Genomic DNA, 14,150 nt, shown 5'->3' on the forward strand with positions numbered 1-14,150 from the left:
CTTTTGTCCACAATTGAAACTGTAGATGAAAGCAATTTAGCGCCAATAAAACAAAGATTCTGAAGTGTCATTAAAACTGACGGCGAAAGGACATCAGCGACAATAATCAGTGATTATTCAGCTATTTTCTTTGAAGATAAGGAACAATGCAATGAAGTCGGATGAACGGAAAACTTAGATTGCTATTAAACGTAAGTAAGAAGAAAGTGAGTAGGAGAAAAAAAAAAAAAAAAAAAAGGTTAGGGAAAATCCAAATTCAAAAGGAAGACAGTGTAGTACATCAAGGAATTCCACTACCAAGAAAGGAGAATAATATTTGGCGAGCGGAGAGGCCATAAAAAGCACGCTTTCACAAGCGAAAAACCAGCATTCCTAGCCTAAAGAAAACTGGGAGATAACACAACCGAAGAGTCTGAGATGCGGCGTTACAGAAGGGTGCTGAAAATCAAGTCGCCATATAGGATAAGAAATGAGGTTCTCCACAGGATCTGCGATCAAAAGAATGTAGGGATAACACAAATCAAAAGAAGAAATACGATGCTGGGATAGCACATCAGGAAGGGAAAGAAGGAAAGAAGGAAAGAAGGAATGAAGGAATGAAGGAATGAAGGAATGAAGGAATGAAGGAAAGAAGGAAAGAAGGAAAGAAGGAAAGAAGGAAAGAAGGAAATCTGAATACATCCAGTTCATAATTAACGACCTGGGCTGTAAGTGGTACTCTGACATGAAGTTGATGCAGGAGAGGAAATCATGGTGGAGGCATCTAACTTGTCAGGAGGGGAAAAATGAACACAAAATAGCCTGTGAACTTTAAAATCCAGATTTCATTTTAATAGTTCCTCAAATACTATTGTGACAGACATTTTACAGTGTGATTATTCAACGATATATATAATACATTATTCGCCTATTTCAGACCACATTTACTGCGTTCTGCATACCATTTCCTGTTTAGGAATAATTACAAGTCATGGAAATACACACGTTTTTAACACAATAAGTATTTCTCAAAAGTAAAATAACTTTCATGGAAGTCTTCGTCCATCAGAATTTATGAAGGAGGAGTTGAGTAGCGACCTGCAAACAGAACCGTGTGTGTCTGCTGGTCCAGTATCAGGAACACGAACGGATGGTCTGCCTTGAAGATGACTGGTGGGTCAGGTAAAGGAAGGGTCAGAGAGAGGCCGATAAGAACAGCTGAAAATAAGAGAGACATGAGAATATAATAGAAAGTACTATTTTATGTTTCAAGCTGTATTGTACAGTTATAAGAAACATTAAGTAACAATACGAAGAAAATTTATTTTGAAATACGTTCTAATAATATAGCAGCGGCTGGAAGCCACTGGGAACAATGTCAAGACAAAGTAAATCAAATGATTTTACTGCAAGTTCATAATCACCAGTTCCGCAAAGTTTGGCAGTACAAAACAAAAACAACAACATACAAGGGTTTTTCACAAAAATACTATTGTTTCCAGTCATTCACCAAATGTGCTAGATACTTAACCCAGTGCAGACAGGAGAAAATCTATAATCTACGTGTTACTTTATAGTGAAGGCTCACAAAGTTCATTTGCAGTTAGAGAAACCCAAGTCTGGGTACGTGATTCGACTCTTCTAGTTAACTGCCCGAGAAACCTTAAAGGGACGATGCACATGGTCAGTCACATCTCGTTTCTAAAATCAAACTATCAGTCACAGCTCGCTGAAAACTGATAGCTCAGTAATCCGTGCAACTACCACTTTTTATTGGTATGTTATTCATGAAGAGTTTTTCCTCATATGGAAAGAATACGCTAATGTGAAATGGAGGTGGTGAATTAGTCACAGTCAACGGCCGTGTGGAGGTAGATACATCAGGTCACGTCAGATCACCGAACTCGTGCTCAATCGGACGTGGTCAGTATTTGGAAGGGTGACCTTCCGGGCACGCCGCAAGCTGTTGCCAATTTTCTCCTTTGCCTTTACGGCAATGGAGACAGGAAGACTGGTGGCGTAAACTTGGTGATCGCAAGTCTTTGCACCAATACCCAGGATTAAATTGCAACCTCTTCGAACTGTCTCATGACATGAGGGTACACCACACTGTTGACGGCGATCCGCCCGTTACAGACAATTCTGTCCCATCGACCACCTGACCTACATCCTGCAAATAACCATAACCTTCATAAAAGCTGAGTTCATAGCACAGATGTTGCCCAATCACACTGTCGTCACTTGTGTAGACACCAATTATCCAGTATCAATTGAAATACAGGGTGATTCAAAAAGAATACCACAACTTTAGGAATTTAATACTCTGCAACGACAAAAGGCTGAGCGAAGCACTATCTGTCGGCGAATTAAGGGAGCTATAAAGTTTCATTTAGTTGTACATTTGTTCGCTTGAGGCGCTGTTGACTAGGCGTCAGCGTCAGTTGATGCTAAGATGGCGACCGCTCAACAGAAAGCTTTTTGTGTTATTGAGTACGGCAGAAGTGAATCGACGACAGTTGTTCAGCGTGCATTTCGAAAGAAGTATGGTGTTAAACCTCCTGATAGGTGGTGTATTAAACGTTGGTATAAACAGTTTACAGAGAATGGGTGTTTGTGCAAAGGGAAAAGTTCTGGACGGCCGAGAACGAGTGATGAAAATGTAGCACGCATCCAGCAAGCATTTGTTTGCATCCCAGGAAAATTGACTCTCAGAGCTAGCAGAGAGCTGCAAATTCCACAATCAACTGTATGGAGAGTCCTACGAGAAAGGTTAGTTATGAAACCTTATCGTCTGAAATTGGTTCAAGCACTGTCTGCAGCTGATAAGATTAAAAGAATCGATTTCTGTGATTTTATCCTTGCTCAAATGGAAACAAATGAGTCTTTCATTTCAAAGATTGTGTTTGGTGATGAAGCAACTTTTCACACTAACGGGAAAGTCAACCGTCACAATATCTGTATATGGGGCACTGAGAATCCGCGGGAAACAACTCAGTATGAACGTGACTCGCCTAAGATGAACGTTTTCTGTGCCATTTCAGCCAATAAAGTTTTTGGTCCCTTTTTCTTCGAAGGTGCTACTGTAACTGGACTACAGTATCTGGAGATGACAGAGAATTGGCTGTTCCCTCAGCTCGAACAAGAAGCACAACAATTCATATTTCAGCAGGATGGAGCGCCACCACATTGGCACTTACCTGTCCATAACTACCTGAACGTCAACTACCCGAGGCGACGGATCGGCCGCCAGGCAGCCCGTGACAGAGCACTTCATCACTGGCCTCCAAGAAGCCCTGGTCTTACCCCCCTGCGACTTTTTCTTATGGGGGTATGTTAAGGATATGGTGTTTCGGCCACCTCTCCCAGCCACCATTGATGATTTGAAACGAGAAATTACAGCAGCTATCCAAACTGTTACGCCTGATATGCTACAGAGAGTGTGGAACGAGTTGGAGTATCGGGTTGATATTGCTCGTGTCTCTGGAGGGGGCCATATTGAACATCTCTGAACTTATTTTTGAGTGAAAAAAAAAACCTTTTTAAATACTCTTTGTAATGATGTATAACAGAAGGTTATATTGCGTTTCTTTCATTAAATACACATTTTTAAAGTGTGGTATTCTTTCTGAATCACCCTGTATTTACGGTTTCGGAAGTGGCGAGTGAAACATGGCATTGTTCGAAATAATACTGGAACGTCTTGTCTCGAAACTGTTCCAACTCGTTCGGAAGCTCATACATGCTAAAAATATATCTAATCGGAACATGTAAACTGACCTTCGTGGCTGTCCATTTTGAAATTGACAACTCTAATAATGAAAAGCTGTAGTAGCGTTGATCATTGAAGTACAAAGTGCAAGTAGAACACTTAGAAATACTTTTATGTCGTGTAAGCTAAATAAACAGCCGTGTCATATCTCAATGAGGAAGGTGAAATATTAAAAAACGAACAATCAGCAGCAGTATAAGGGAATGACGATAACGAGAATTTGTGCCGGAGCGGGACTCTAAACCGGATTTCCCACCATATGCGAGCAGTCAGCCAGACCCCAATATCCATGTGTTCTCGTCCCTGCGTCACAACCTATGCTCTCACACACATTATTTAATTCCCGTAGAGTGAGAACATTTTAAGTGAAAGTCGCCGCCTGGCGTCGGCAGATAAACACACAATTGCAGTGCCTGTGTTATTGCATGTTCCATGCTCGAATGTTTACCCCGGGGCAAGTGCATGTAGAAGTACTGTCATTAGAAGAATAGTTGGTCAACCATTGTACACATGTCTGACTAGTTGGAGTGTTGGAGAACGAAAGGTTCCTACATGGCAAACAGTATTTGTAAAGCAACTGATACAGAATACGTGTAAAAGTGCAGGATTGTACACTGAGTGAAGCTTAATTAAACTAGTTTGTAGCGAAAACGCAATGCGTAAGTCGTAGTGGACTGTCTGTTGCGAAACATGTTGCTTATTATCTGAGCTGAAACGTTATTAACTATCTGAAATAAAATTACGAGGGTGAGTAAAAGAAACCCTTAAATATTTTTTTAAATATTATTTATTGTGCAGAAGTAGTACAAAGCCGTATCACTTTCCAACATAATCTCCCCCACGCTCAATGCAAGTCCTCCGGCGCTTACAAAGTGCATTAATTCCTTTAGAAAAAATTTCTTTTGGTAGTCCGTGCAACCACTCATGCACCGCGTGGCCTACCTCTTCATCAGAACGGAACTTCTTTAATCCCATTGCGTCTTTGAGTGGTCCACACATTAGAAATCACTTGCGGCAAGGTCTGGTGAGTATGGTGGATTAGGAAGATGCTCCAAATGCAGGCCTGTGATTGTTGCAGCTGTTGTACGGGCAGTGTGGGGCCTTGCATTGTCATGCTGCAAAAGGACACCTGCCGACAGCAATCCACGTCACTTTGATTTGATTGCAGGCCGCAGATGATTTTTTAGGAGATCTGTGTATGATGCACTGGTGACAGTGGTTCCTCTAGGCATGTAATGCTCCGGAATAACGCCTTTTTCGTCCCAAAAGTGAGTCACCATAACCTTCCCTGCTGATGGTTCTGTTCGAGGCTTCTTTGGTTTTGGTGATGAGGAATGGCGCCATTCCTTGCTCGCTCTCTTCGTTTCCGGTTGGTGGAAGTGAACCCAGGTTTCGTCCCCAGTAACGATTCTTGCAAGGAAGCCATCACCTTCTCGTTCAAAGCGCCGAAGTAGTTCACAAGTATCAACACATCGTTCTCTCATTTCAGGAGTCAGCTGCCGTGGCACCCATCTTGCAGACACTTTGTGGAACTGGAGCACGTCATGCACAATGTGGTGTGCTGACCCATGACTGATCTGTAAACATGCTGCAATGTCATTCAGTGTCACTCGGCAGTTTTCCTTCACTACGGCTTCAACTGCTGCAATGTTCTGTGGAGTCACAACTCTTAGTGCCTGACCTGCACGAGGAGCATCTTCCACTGAAGTCACACCATTTGCAAAATTCCTACTCCATTGGTAGACTTGCTGTTGTGACAAACATGTATCACCGTTCTGAACCTTCAATTGTCGATGAATTTCAATAGATTTCACACCTTCACTGCGCGATCACCTAACAACAGAACGCTGTCCTGCCCTGATGCAAGTCGCAAGTGGGGCGGCCATCTTTATACTGATACTGCGACGGTATGTGTGCATCTGCACTACGCTGCCTCTGCACTATGCTGCCACCTACAGGCCATTCTGCACGCTGACGCACGCTTACCAACATACAGGATAACGGTGCGAAATTTCGATTTATTATTACAAATTTAAGGTTTTCATTTGACTCACTGTCGTACTTACTCCGTGCCGACCCCGAACACCAGTCGTGTTGAACCCAATTCTCTCTTTTCTCACTTGACATTCCGCGTGTCATGTATAAGGCATTCAGGTGGATGCACTCTTCTTGGCAGGGTCGACGAACCATGTTAGCTTGGATGCATAGTCATCAATATACGTAGAAATTGCTTTAGGGTTGTTCGAGGGAAATGTATCGGTATGTCTATCGCTCATTTCGTTAATCAAAGATGCGGCACACAACAATAATTACCTCAGACTTTTAGAAAGAAACTTTACTATCTAGACAAACTTGCTCAAATAGCCAATCAGATCTTTCCAAGATTTCAGTGTGATGCAAAGTTTGGAACCATAGCATCTAATTTAGAGAAATATAAAATTGTGCACTTCAACAAAGTGGGGTCCGTTCTTTCATGGGGTGCTGGACAACTGGAATCAGTTTACAAAGGAGATTGCTCACAATAATTGTGTGACCCATCCTACAATGTTGATCTAGTGTATGTGACCCATTCCAAATAGGACAGGGAACACTGAACGTAACCAAAGAGGGGAAAGCACGAATTGTCACAGTTGTGCTATGAATCACGTATGAGCGTCACGGAAATGAAGAAAAAGATGAATTGGCAGACACCTTCAGACATACGCCAATTAACCCGTGAAAGCCAACTTACGAAGTTCTACGAACCAGCACTAAGTTAACAATCCAGAAATGCACTTCAGTCTTTTAAATATGGGCTCTCGTGTAGATCACGATAACAAACAATAATTACTGCCAGCACAGATCTGTATAAGCAGTCATTCTTACCGTGCTCCATACACGATTGGAACGGGATAAAACACTAAATCGAGATACAACGCCAAGTACCATCTATAATGAACTTCACAGTAGTCTGCAGAGTACGTCTGTGATGTACATGCAATATAAACCTAAGCTAAGTGTCCTCGACACACAGAAATGAAAATGCCCTACTTACTGCTTCCGCGAAATGAAGCAGTTGAATATCGAATCACACTATTCCACACCGTAGGACACCACCTCTCTCCTGCTCAGTAGGCTTTAAACAATACATTGTTGCAGCGTGTGACTACCAATTTTTATTTTGGGCTAATGCTCGGACCTTCATATTGATGCGTCTAGTCAGCACCTCACTGTGCAAGCGGAGGTGAATCTGTGTGTGTGTCACTGACTGGAAAACACCGACCTTGTGCTTCTGTACGTCAAGGGATTGTCAGAAAGTCAAAAATTATAATTATTTAGGGTAAAATAAACGAAGCACTTTAAGCTAAAAACTGATGAACTTAAGTGAGCGCAAATTCGCCTGTCAGTTTTCTAGCGTGACAAGGACGACCCCTGAAAAGGTAACACGATACGCAGATATATTGCCACTTTTAACGATTTTTGAGAGTCAGTACCTAGATCCACTAAAACGTTCCTAATTATCGTAACATATTGGTTTCTGTCTACTCGTTTGGAATAAAATTCCCATGTTTTAAGTATGAACTCGCTGCTCACTGTTGTTTGAAGTTCTGACGTTCGAGGCAAACACAATGCGCAAGACTTTTTCTTGCGACTTGAACATTCTCGTAGTGATTAGTCAGTTGACGCAGTCGCCATAGAGACACATATGTTTGCAGCTTTCATAATTCTCCGTATAAAACCCGTTAATCACAGAACGAAATCTCCACGTACGGAAATAAATTTGTAGCTTAACATAGTGCTCATAATTAGTCATTGGTAAGAAAGTGTAAGCAATAAAGGTCTTAGAATATGACGATACTGCCGTGCCTGTGTGATTCCAAATTACGATACAAAGTTCCCTTGGACGTGCACATGTCCAAAGGAACTCTGCATCGTAATCAGGAATCACAGAGGCACTTCAATATCGTATTAATCCGTTGGCGTCGAGGAAGCAACTGTCAAGTAAAATGTCTCACTATACGGGAATATACAGGGTGATTCAAGAAGAATACCACAACTTTAGGAATTTAAAACTCTGCAACGACAAAAGGCAGAGCTAAGCACTATCTGTCGGCGAATTAATGGAGCTATAAAGTTTCATTTAGTTGTACATTTGTTCGCTTGAGGCGCTGTTGACTAGGCGTCAGCGTCAGTTGATGCTAAGATGGCGACCGCTCAACAGAAAGCTTTTTGTGTTATTGAGTACGGCAGAAGTGAATCGACGACAGTTGTTCAGCGTGCATTTCGAAAGAAGTATGGTGTTAAACCTCCTGATAGGTGGTGTATTAAACGTTGGTATAAACAGTTTACAGAGAATGGGTGTTTGTTCAAAGGGAAAAGTTCTGGACGGCCGAGAACGAGTGATGAAAATGTAGCACGCATCCAGCAAGCATCTGTTCGCAGCCCAGGAAAATCGACTCGCAGAGCTAGCAGAGAGCTGGAAATTCCAGAATCAATTGTATGGAGAATCCTACGCAAAAGGTTAGTTATGAAACCTTATCGTCTGAAATTGGTTCAAGCACTGTCTGCAGCTGATAAGATTGAAAGAATCGATTTCTGTGATTTTATCCTTGCTCAAATGGAAACAAATGAGTCTTTCATTTCAAAGATTGTGTTTAGTGATGAAGCAACTTTCCACACTAACGGGAAAGTCAACCGTCACAATGTCTGTATATGGGGCACTGAGAATCCGCGGGAAACAACTCAGTATGAACGTGACTCGCCTAAGGTGAACGTTTGCTGTGCCATTTCAGCCAATAAAGTTTTTGGTCCCTTTTTCTTCGAAGGTGCTACTGTAACTGGACTACAGTATCTGGAGATGACAGAGAATTGGCTGTTCCCTCAGCTCGAACAAGAAACACAACAATTCATATTTCAGCAGGATGGAGCGCCACCACATTGGCACTTACCTGTCCATAACTACCTGAACGTCAACTACCCGAGGCGACGGATCGGCCGCCAGGCAGCCCGTGACAGAGCACTTCATCACTAGCCTCCAAGAAGCCCTGATCTTACCCCCTGCGATTTTTTCTTATGGGGGTATGTTAAGGATATGGTGTTTCGGCCACCTCTCCCAGCCACCATTGATGATTTGAAACGAGAAATTACAGCAGCTATCCAAACTGTTACGCCTGATATGCTACAGAGAGTGTGGAACGAGTTGGAGTATCGGGTTGATATTGCTCGTGTGTCTGGAGGGGGCCATATTGAACATCTCTGAACTTGTTTTTGAGTGAAAAAAGACCTTTTTAATGTCGTAATGATGTATAACAGAAGGTTATATTAAGTTTCTTTCATTAAATACACATTTTTAAAATTGTGGTATTCTTTTTGAATCACCCTGTACACAATAGCTGTGGGAGTACACGTTGTAGATGTATGTTTGACGACATGTGGAAGCTGAGGTGTGGCCTTGAGTCGTGCACGGACAGCCGAATCATAAGGCGGCTGCTCGCGATTGTCGGAAAATCCGGGTTCGAATACCGGTGCGGCACAGCTTTTCACCGTCGTCATTCCATTCTACAAATCATGGTTGTCCATATTCGTAATTGCGAATTCATTTGTGTCTCTCCGAATACTAACCAAGTGTGGTGTGTTCGAGTCGTCTTATCAGCAGTGATATGAAGTCTGACAACGAGGAAATTATCATTCTATCTCGTCAGGATTATGCCATTGATACCATCACCGAAGATATCGATGTTGTGGAGTCAAAGATGTTTCGGGGACCGGCAACTTCGAATCGATGGCGTTCCGAGTGTATCACCTGGTCCCATCGGCTGGAGCCAAACTGCCTCTGTAAGCACTGGTCGGGAGCTCAACTGTGTCATATCGTTTTCAGTCATATCCTCTTGTTACGTTATTTAACTCTACTTTCTGCTTCTCGATTCAAGCGAGAGTTGCTACACGAATTATTTGATGCTGTGTTGAGAACGACTTTCCAGGGACTTCTTTCTGGCATTACACTTCCACAATCAAATTTGCTATCTCACACCGACCCATCTCGCTCGGGTTTTTCAGAGCTGCAACTTGTTCCGTAGTTGTTTATTTGTTATTAGGCCGTGCAATGTGGTACAGAGGAACCACCCGTGTGTGTATAAAAGTAACTCCCCCCGTGAGATTGCGTCGTTGGAGTTAATTCCCAAATTACTTACCAGTAGCTGCTGCTGCTTCTGTGCCTTCTTCATTGACTTCTATGAAAGCCTTGTGCAGAACTTTGGAAATTGCTAGTGGCTCATCACTAATACCAGTCAAATTTGCCCTGCTGGCATCGAACACGTCAGTAATACCAAGCTGAAAATTAAATTAGGCAGGCGTTAGTAGCGAATTCCGAATCGAGTGTAACAGTTCTAAAATACTACACGTCTTGTGTAATAGCGAGTAAATAAAGAAGCACTGAATCGGTTAGGCGTTATTCTATCTCTAATGCTGCATGCCAGTCATCACCAATATAAATAGACAACTATAAATCTCAATTATTTTGTAAAATGGCTCTCCAAAGCAAGCAAGTTCTCACACAATCATCATTTAACTATACCCCATATTCTTATTGACGTACTTCTCACAGCCACACAAAAAATTGCTCGCATTACTAAGATGACCAGGATCACATAGTATTAGGACAGGATCGTTCTCTGACCTTGAAACATTGCACGTTCCGTCAGAATCTATCAGGTTAGTGTCCGTGGACTAGCAACTAACAGTATGTGTATTCTTGCACTCTTCTGGAAACTAGATAGTGCCGTGCCATTTTTTTAGCAGCGAATAAGTGGATTACTGAATTCAAAATGATCCGCGTTAAATCCGTTCAAATCTGCCTTCACAGACGAAGAGATCGACGAAGTTCATAATTCAGTGTTGGAGATCGCAGGTTATAGGCCCATCAGATAGTTGACTCTATTCATTACATCATTTATGGTCTATGATCTAATGAGTGCGATTTAATTAAAATGAGAAAAATGTGTTCTGCGTGTATCACAGTTTTTTCATTCAACCTCTCCGACTTTCGTTATATGATATGAGCAAAGAATTTTTTTTACATAGCGGTTTTGTGTGTGAAGTATCTGCTACTTCTTGCGTTAGTATGTGAGGCGACAGAGGTTGGATTACAACTGACGCTATTAATAATGAAACTAATTAGGCACACAATTTGTGGATGTAAAGTAGTAAGTTACGTAAAAAATATAAAAAGGTCGGTAAAGTGCATGTGTTTCGTTCTGACACTGAATATCACATGTGATCCTCAAAGTACGTCGTTTTGGTTATATGACAAGGATGTTCTCTATCTCTCACCAAAGAATTTGAAGAGAAGAGGGAGCGACTTAATAGGGAAGTTACATTTCAGATACATCTGAACAAGCTGGTAGCTAGTAACTACACATTCGTAATTATCTGACGACCGTTTGTTAGCGGACCCACAATTACTCGAAAGTTTTCGTTTTCATTCTGGTGTATTTTCACCTGTGTCAGTATTTGTTATTAATTACGGTACGTCATGCATGTGAGACAATACTCTCTTGGCAAGTTGCAGGCGACTAGCGGGATAATTCTGAACATTTGCTTCATTACATTACGTACCTGATGTGAAATACTGTTACTACATTAAATTAGTGTTATTTTCACTTACTGTTTGTAACGTTGTTGTAAGCTCCTTTTCGTATTCCAGTTTGAATTTTGGTAAAAACACGCGCACTTCTCGTTTGCTTGTTCTGGCTAAAATGTCTTGAAGAGTTATGTTGGTTAGTTTCTTCTCAAGATTCGGAAGGCCGTTCTGCTCTCTGGGCAGTATTATCAACATACTGATCCTCTCCCCCTGTGGCGTGGAAAAGAAAATCAGTGAATGCATTTTTTACTTTGGTCAAAATTGCTCTATATTGTATGAAGCTCACAATTTCGCACAGGTCACAGAGACAGTTTCACATTTCAGGTAACACATTCAATCAACAAAATAGAGACCGTTAAGTCAAAAACATTAAGTAGACGAGAAGTATTTATGATATCAAAAAAGGTAAATTTTCCACATCTGCAGTCTGAGTTCCTCTGCATCTTCATCAATAACGCGGCACTGAAAGTACATTTAGTTCTCAAACAACGATTTTGTCATGCGTTTCTCACACGTGAAAGGATAATAATCACTGATAGAATCACGCAGAACATTTGTTGCTTTGTTTTAGAGTTCGGAAGCTTGATTTTTTAAGGATATTTCTTGTGTGAAAATGTCACTGCTTTATAAAGTTACTTCTTCTGTCAAATTTACTTACCGTGGAATTACTGCAGATTCACGATTAATACGGTACCTTGTATGGGAGAAGCAGCACCTGGGATTCCAGTTCAGGTACCTCAGAGTACTTGAAATTTTCTTTAATGTACATCATGTTCACATTTTGTGTTGATCCTGGGGCTACATGAAATGGTGTTGGTGATGTATGAGCTTTATTAAACGTCTTTTGCCACTCGCCCTTGAAGTAAATGGCATTCACCAGTACCATCCTGGTTAAGTCATTCAGAACACCTGAAACAAAATTCGGCTTTCATCTTCACCAAGATTACCATACAATACAATATATCGTTTCATAACGCAGCAGAACGCCAGTACTCGACGGAGTACCGTTTTAAACATGCAATTGTTTTGTTTTGTGGCACAAAAAAGACTCATACGTTCCCATGTCAAAATCGTAGAATATGAAGACGAAAAAGCAGTTAAAAGCGACTTCACCATAAGCCCAATCGGCGAACGGAAAGACAGCAAAAAACAGGGACTTTCTCTTGGAGAAAGGGCCATAAAATACGCCATCGAGACAACTGAGGGCCTGAATTTAAATGTCCTTCGCCACGTTGCTACGAAGGATAAATAGTAAAGCACAGTCGACACCCCGCGTGTCGTTAGCTGAAACGACCAATAGCTCAGACGGCAAACAGCAATTACAACGAAGGTGGCTAAAAAAAAAGGCATTCTGTCAGAAAATTTCAAACAGTCAATGGTTGAGGACAACGAGCTCAAAGTGTTGGGGGGGATCACCATGGTAATAGCTAAAAAGACAGTGCCAAATATGCAACAGAGCTAAAATTATCTCCTCGCGGCGAAATGGCCGAGAGGAGGTAGGCCAAGCCGCTGGGAGTAGTTTAATTCCCGTGAGTTTGTTCCCTTGAAGGGAAGACCAGCGGTGATGCCAAACTGACACCGTCTGCTGACAGACGGCAACACAGATGTCATCGGAGGGAATTTAAGAACTAGTGGGCTGAGGTACGAGGACTGCAGCCTTGGCAGCAGCGTCAGCGGCATCGTTTCCTGTCGGACCGACGTGACCAGAAACCCAGATAATCATCACAGTGGCTCCATCAACAGTGACAGTTTTCCTCGACCCGTTGCACTAAGGGATAGATTGACTGCACATAGAGGCTTTGAAGGGCACTAAGAGAGTCTGAGCAGACAACGCAATTTAATAGCCTGTGTCCCTCTGCCAGTCTGCGGAGCCCAGGACAGAAAAATGGTTGGTGCAGAGACATCGTTGAAGAGGATCTCCTAGTCGGCGAAGGATAACAATTCAGACGGTTGTTGGTTGGGGGGTCTTAAGAAGTCTTTACCGGAGTATTCGTTCTGTCCTTTCCAGATTGCTGTCTGTGTAGCAGGTGGTTTTGCTGTGTGAGGCAAAAATTTAGTGGCTTGTTGTACAGTTGGAGGAGAAGGAGGCAGGGATGCTTCCGTGACACTGGGCGATTTTCAACAGTGGTGTTTAATTTGGGGTCTCGTGTCTGCACTGACATGTACTTTGGGGACCAAGATGTAGCAAGAATGGTAATGTAAGTACCAGATAGTAATGTAAGCGCCAGATGGTAACGTAAACGCCAGATGGTAATACACATAGGTTCCGACCGGTCAGCAACTTTTAAGCCACAGGGAAAGACAGTTCTTCCTTCACCGTAATTTCTTCGATGGCCCGCTCATTGGGATACTCGAGACAATCTTGGGAGGATGTTGATACAGCAGAAAGGAGTCGGACAATTGGCCTCAGTAGCATCCCTACCACAAGATACACATCTGGTCAGGTGTCGACAGGACATTTGAGTGTGTTTGTAACGAAGACATTGGTAGCAGTGCATCGTGTTCAGAATGTATGGTCTAAGCGTAATAACTTCATAGCTTGCTTTGATCTTGGATGGAAGCACTGATCTGTCAAACGTGAGAGAAGGAGTGTGTGTGGGCACTAAGGATGCATCTAGAGTTTCATCACCCGATGTACTGCAGTGACGCCCTGATCAGAGAGTTAAGTTTGGTTTCCTGGCTTTTTCAGGCCATCTGTCAACCTAGTGTACATAACACCATGTGAAAAATTCATTGTTAGAAGGGCCTCGACATAAACAGGATATCCATGGATGAGCAATGATG

The 14,150-nt window shown here is 42.3% G+C and overlaps 1 protein-coding gene across 1 annotated transcript in view; it reads right to left on the reverse strand.

Annotated features, from left to right (window-relative positions):
- Window positions 1-804: 804 nt before the first annotated feature.
- Window positions 805-14,150, reverse strand: part of LOC126458535 (serpin B6-like) — a 53,841-nt gene continuing 40,495 nt past the window's right edge. Inside the window, exons 5-8 of the mRNA XM_050095641.1 lie at window positions 12,061-12,275; window positions 11,391-11,576; window positions 9,919-10,057; window positions 805-1,197 (exon numbers count right to left, since the gene is read on the reverse strand). Of these exons, the coding sequence (XP_049951598.1) occupies window positions 1,052-1,197; window positions 9,919-10,057; window positions 11,391-11,576; window positions 12,061-12,275 (686 nt within the window). The 3' untranslated portion in view covers window positions 805-1,051. The remainder of the gene's footprint in view (window positions 1,198-9,918; window positions 10,058-11,390; window positions 11,577-12,060; window positions 12,276-14,150) is intronic.

The sequence above is a fragment of the Schistocerca serialis genome, chromosome 2 (assembly GCF_023864345.2).
Source record: "Schistocerca serialis cubense isolate TAMUIC-IGC-003099 chromosome 2, iqSchSeri2.2, whole genome shotgun sequence".
In the NCBI taxonomy this organism is placed as follows: domain Eukaryota; kingdom Metazoa; phylum Arthropoda; class Insecta; order Orthoptera; family Acrididae; genus Schistocerca; species Schistocerca serialis.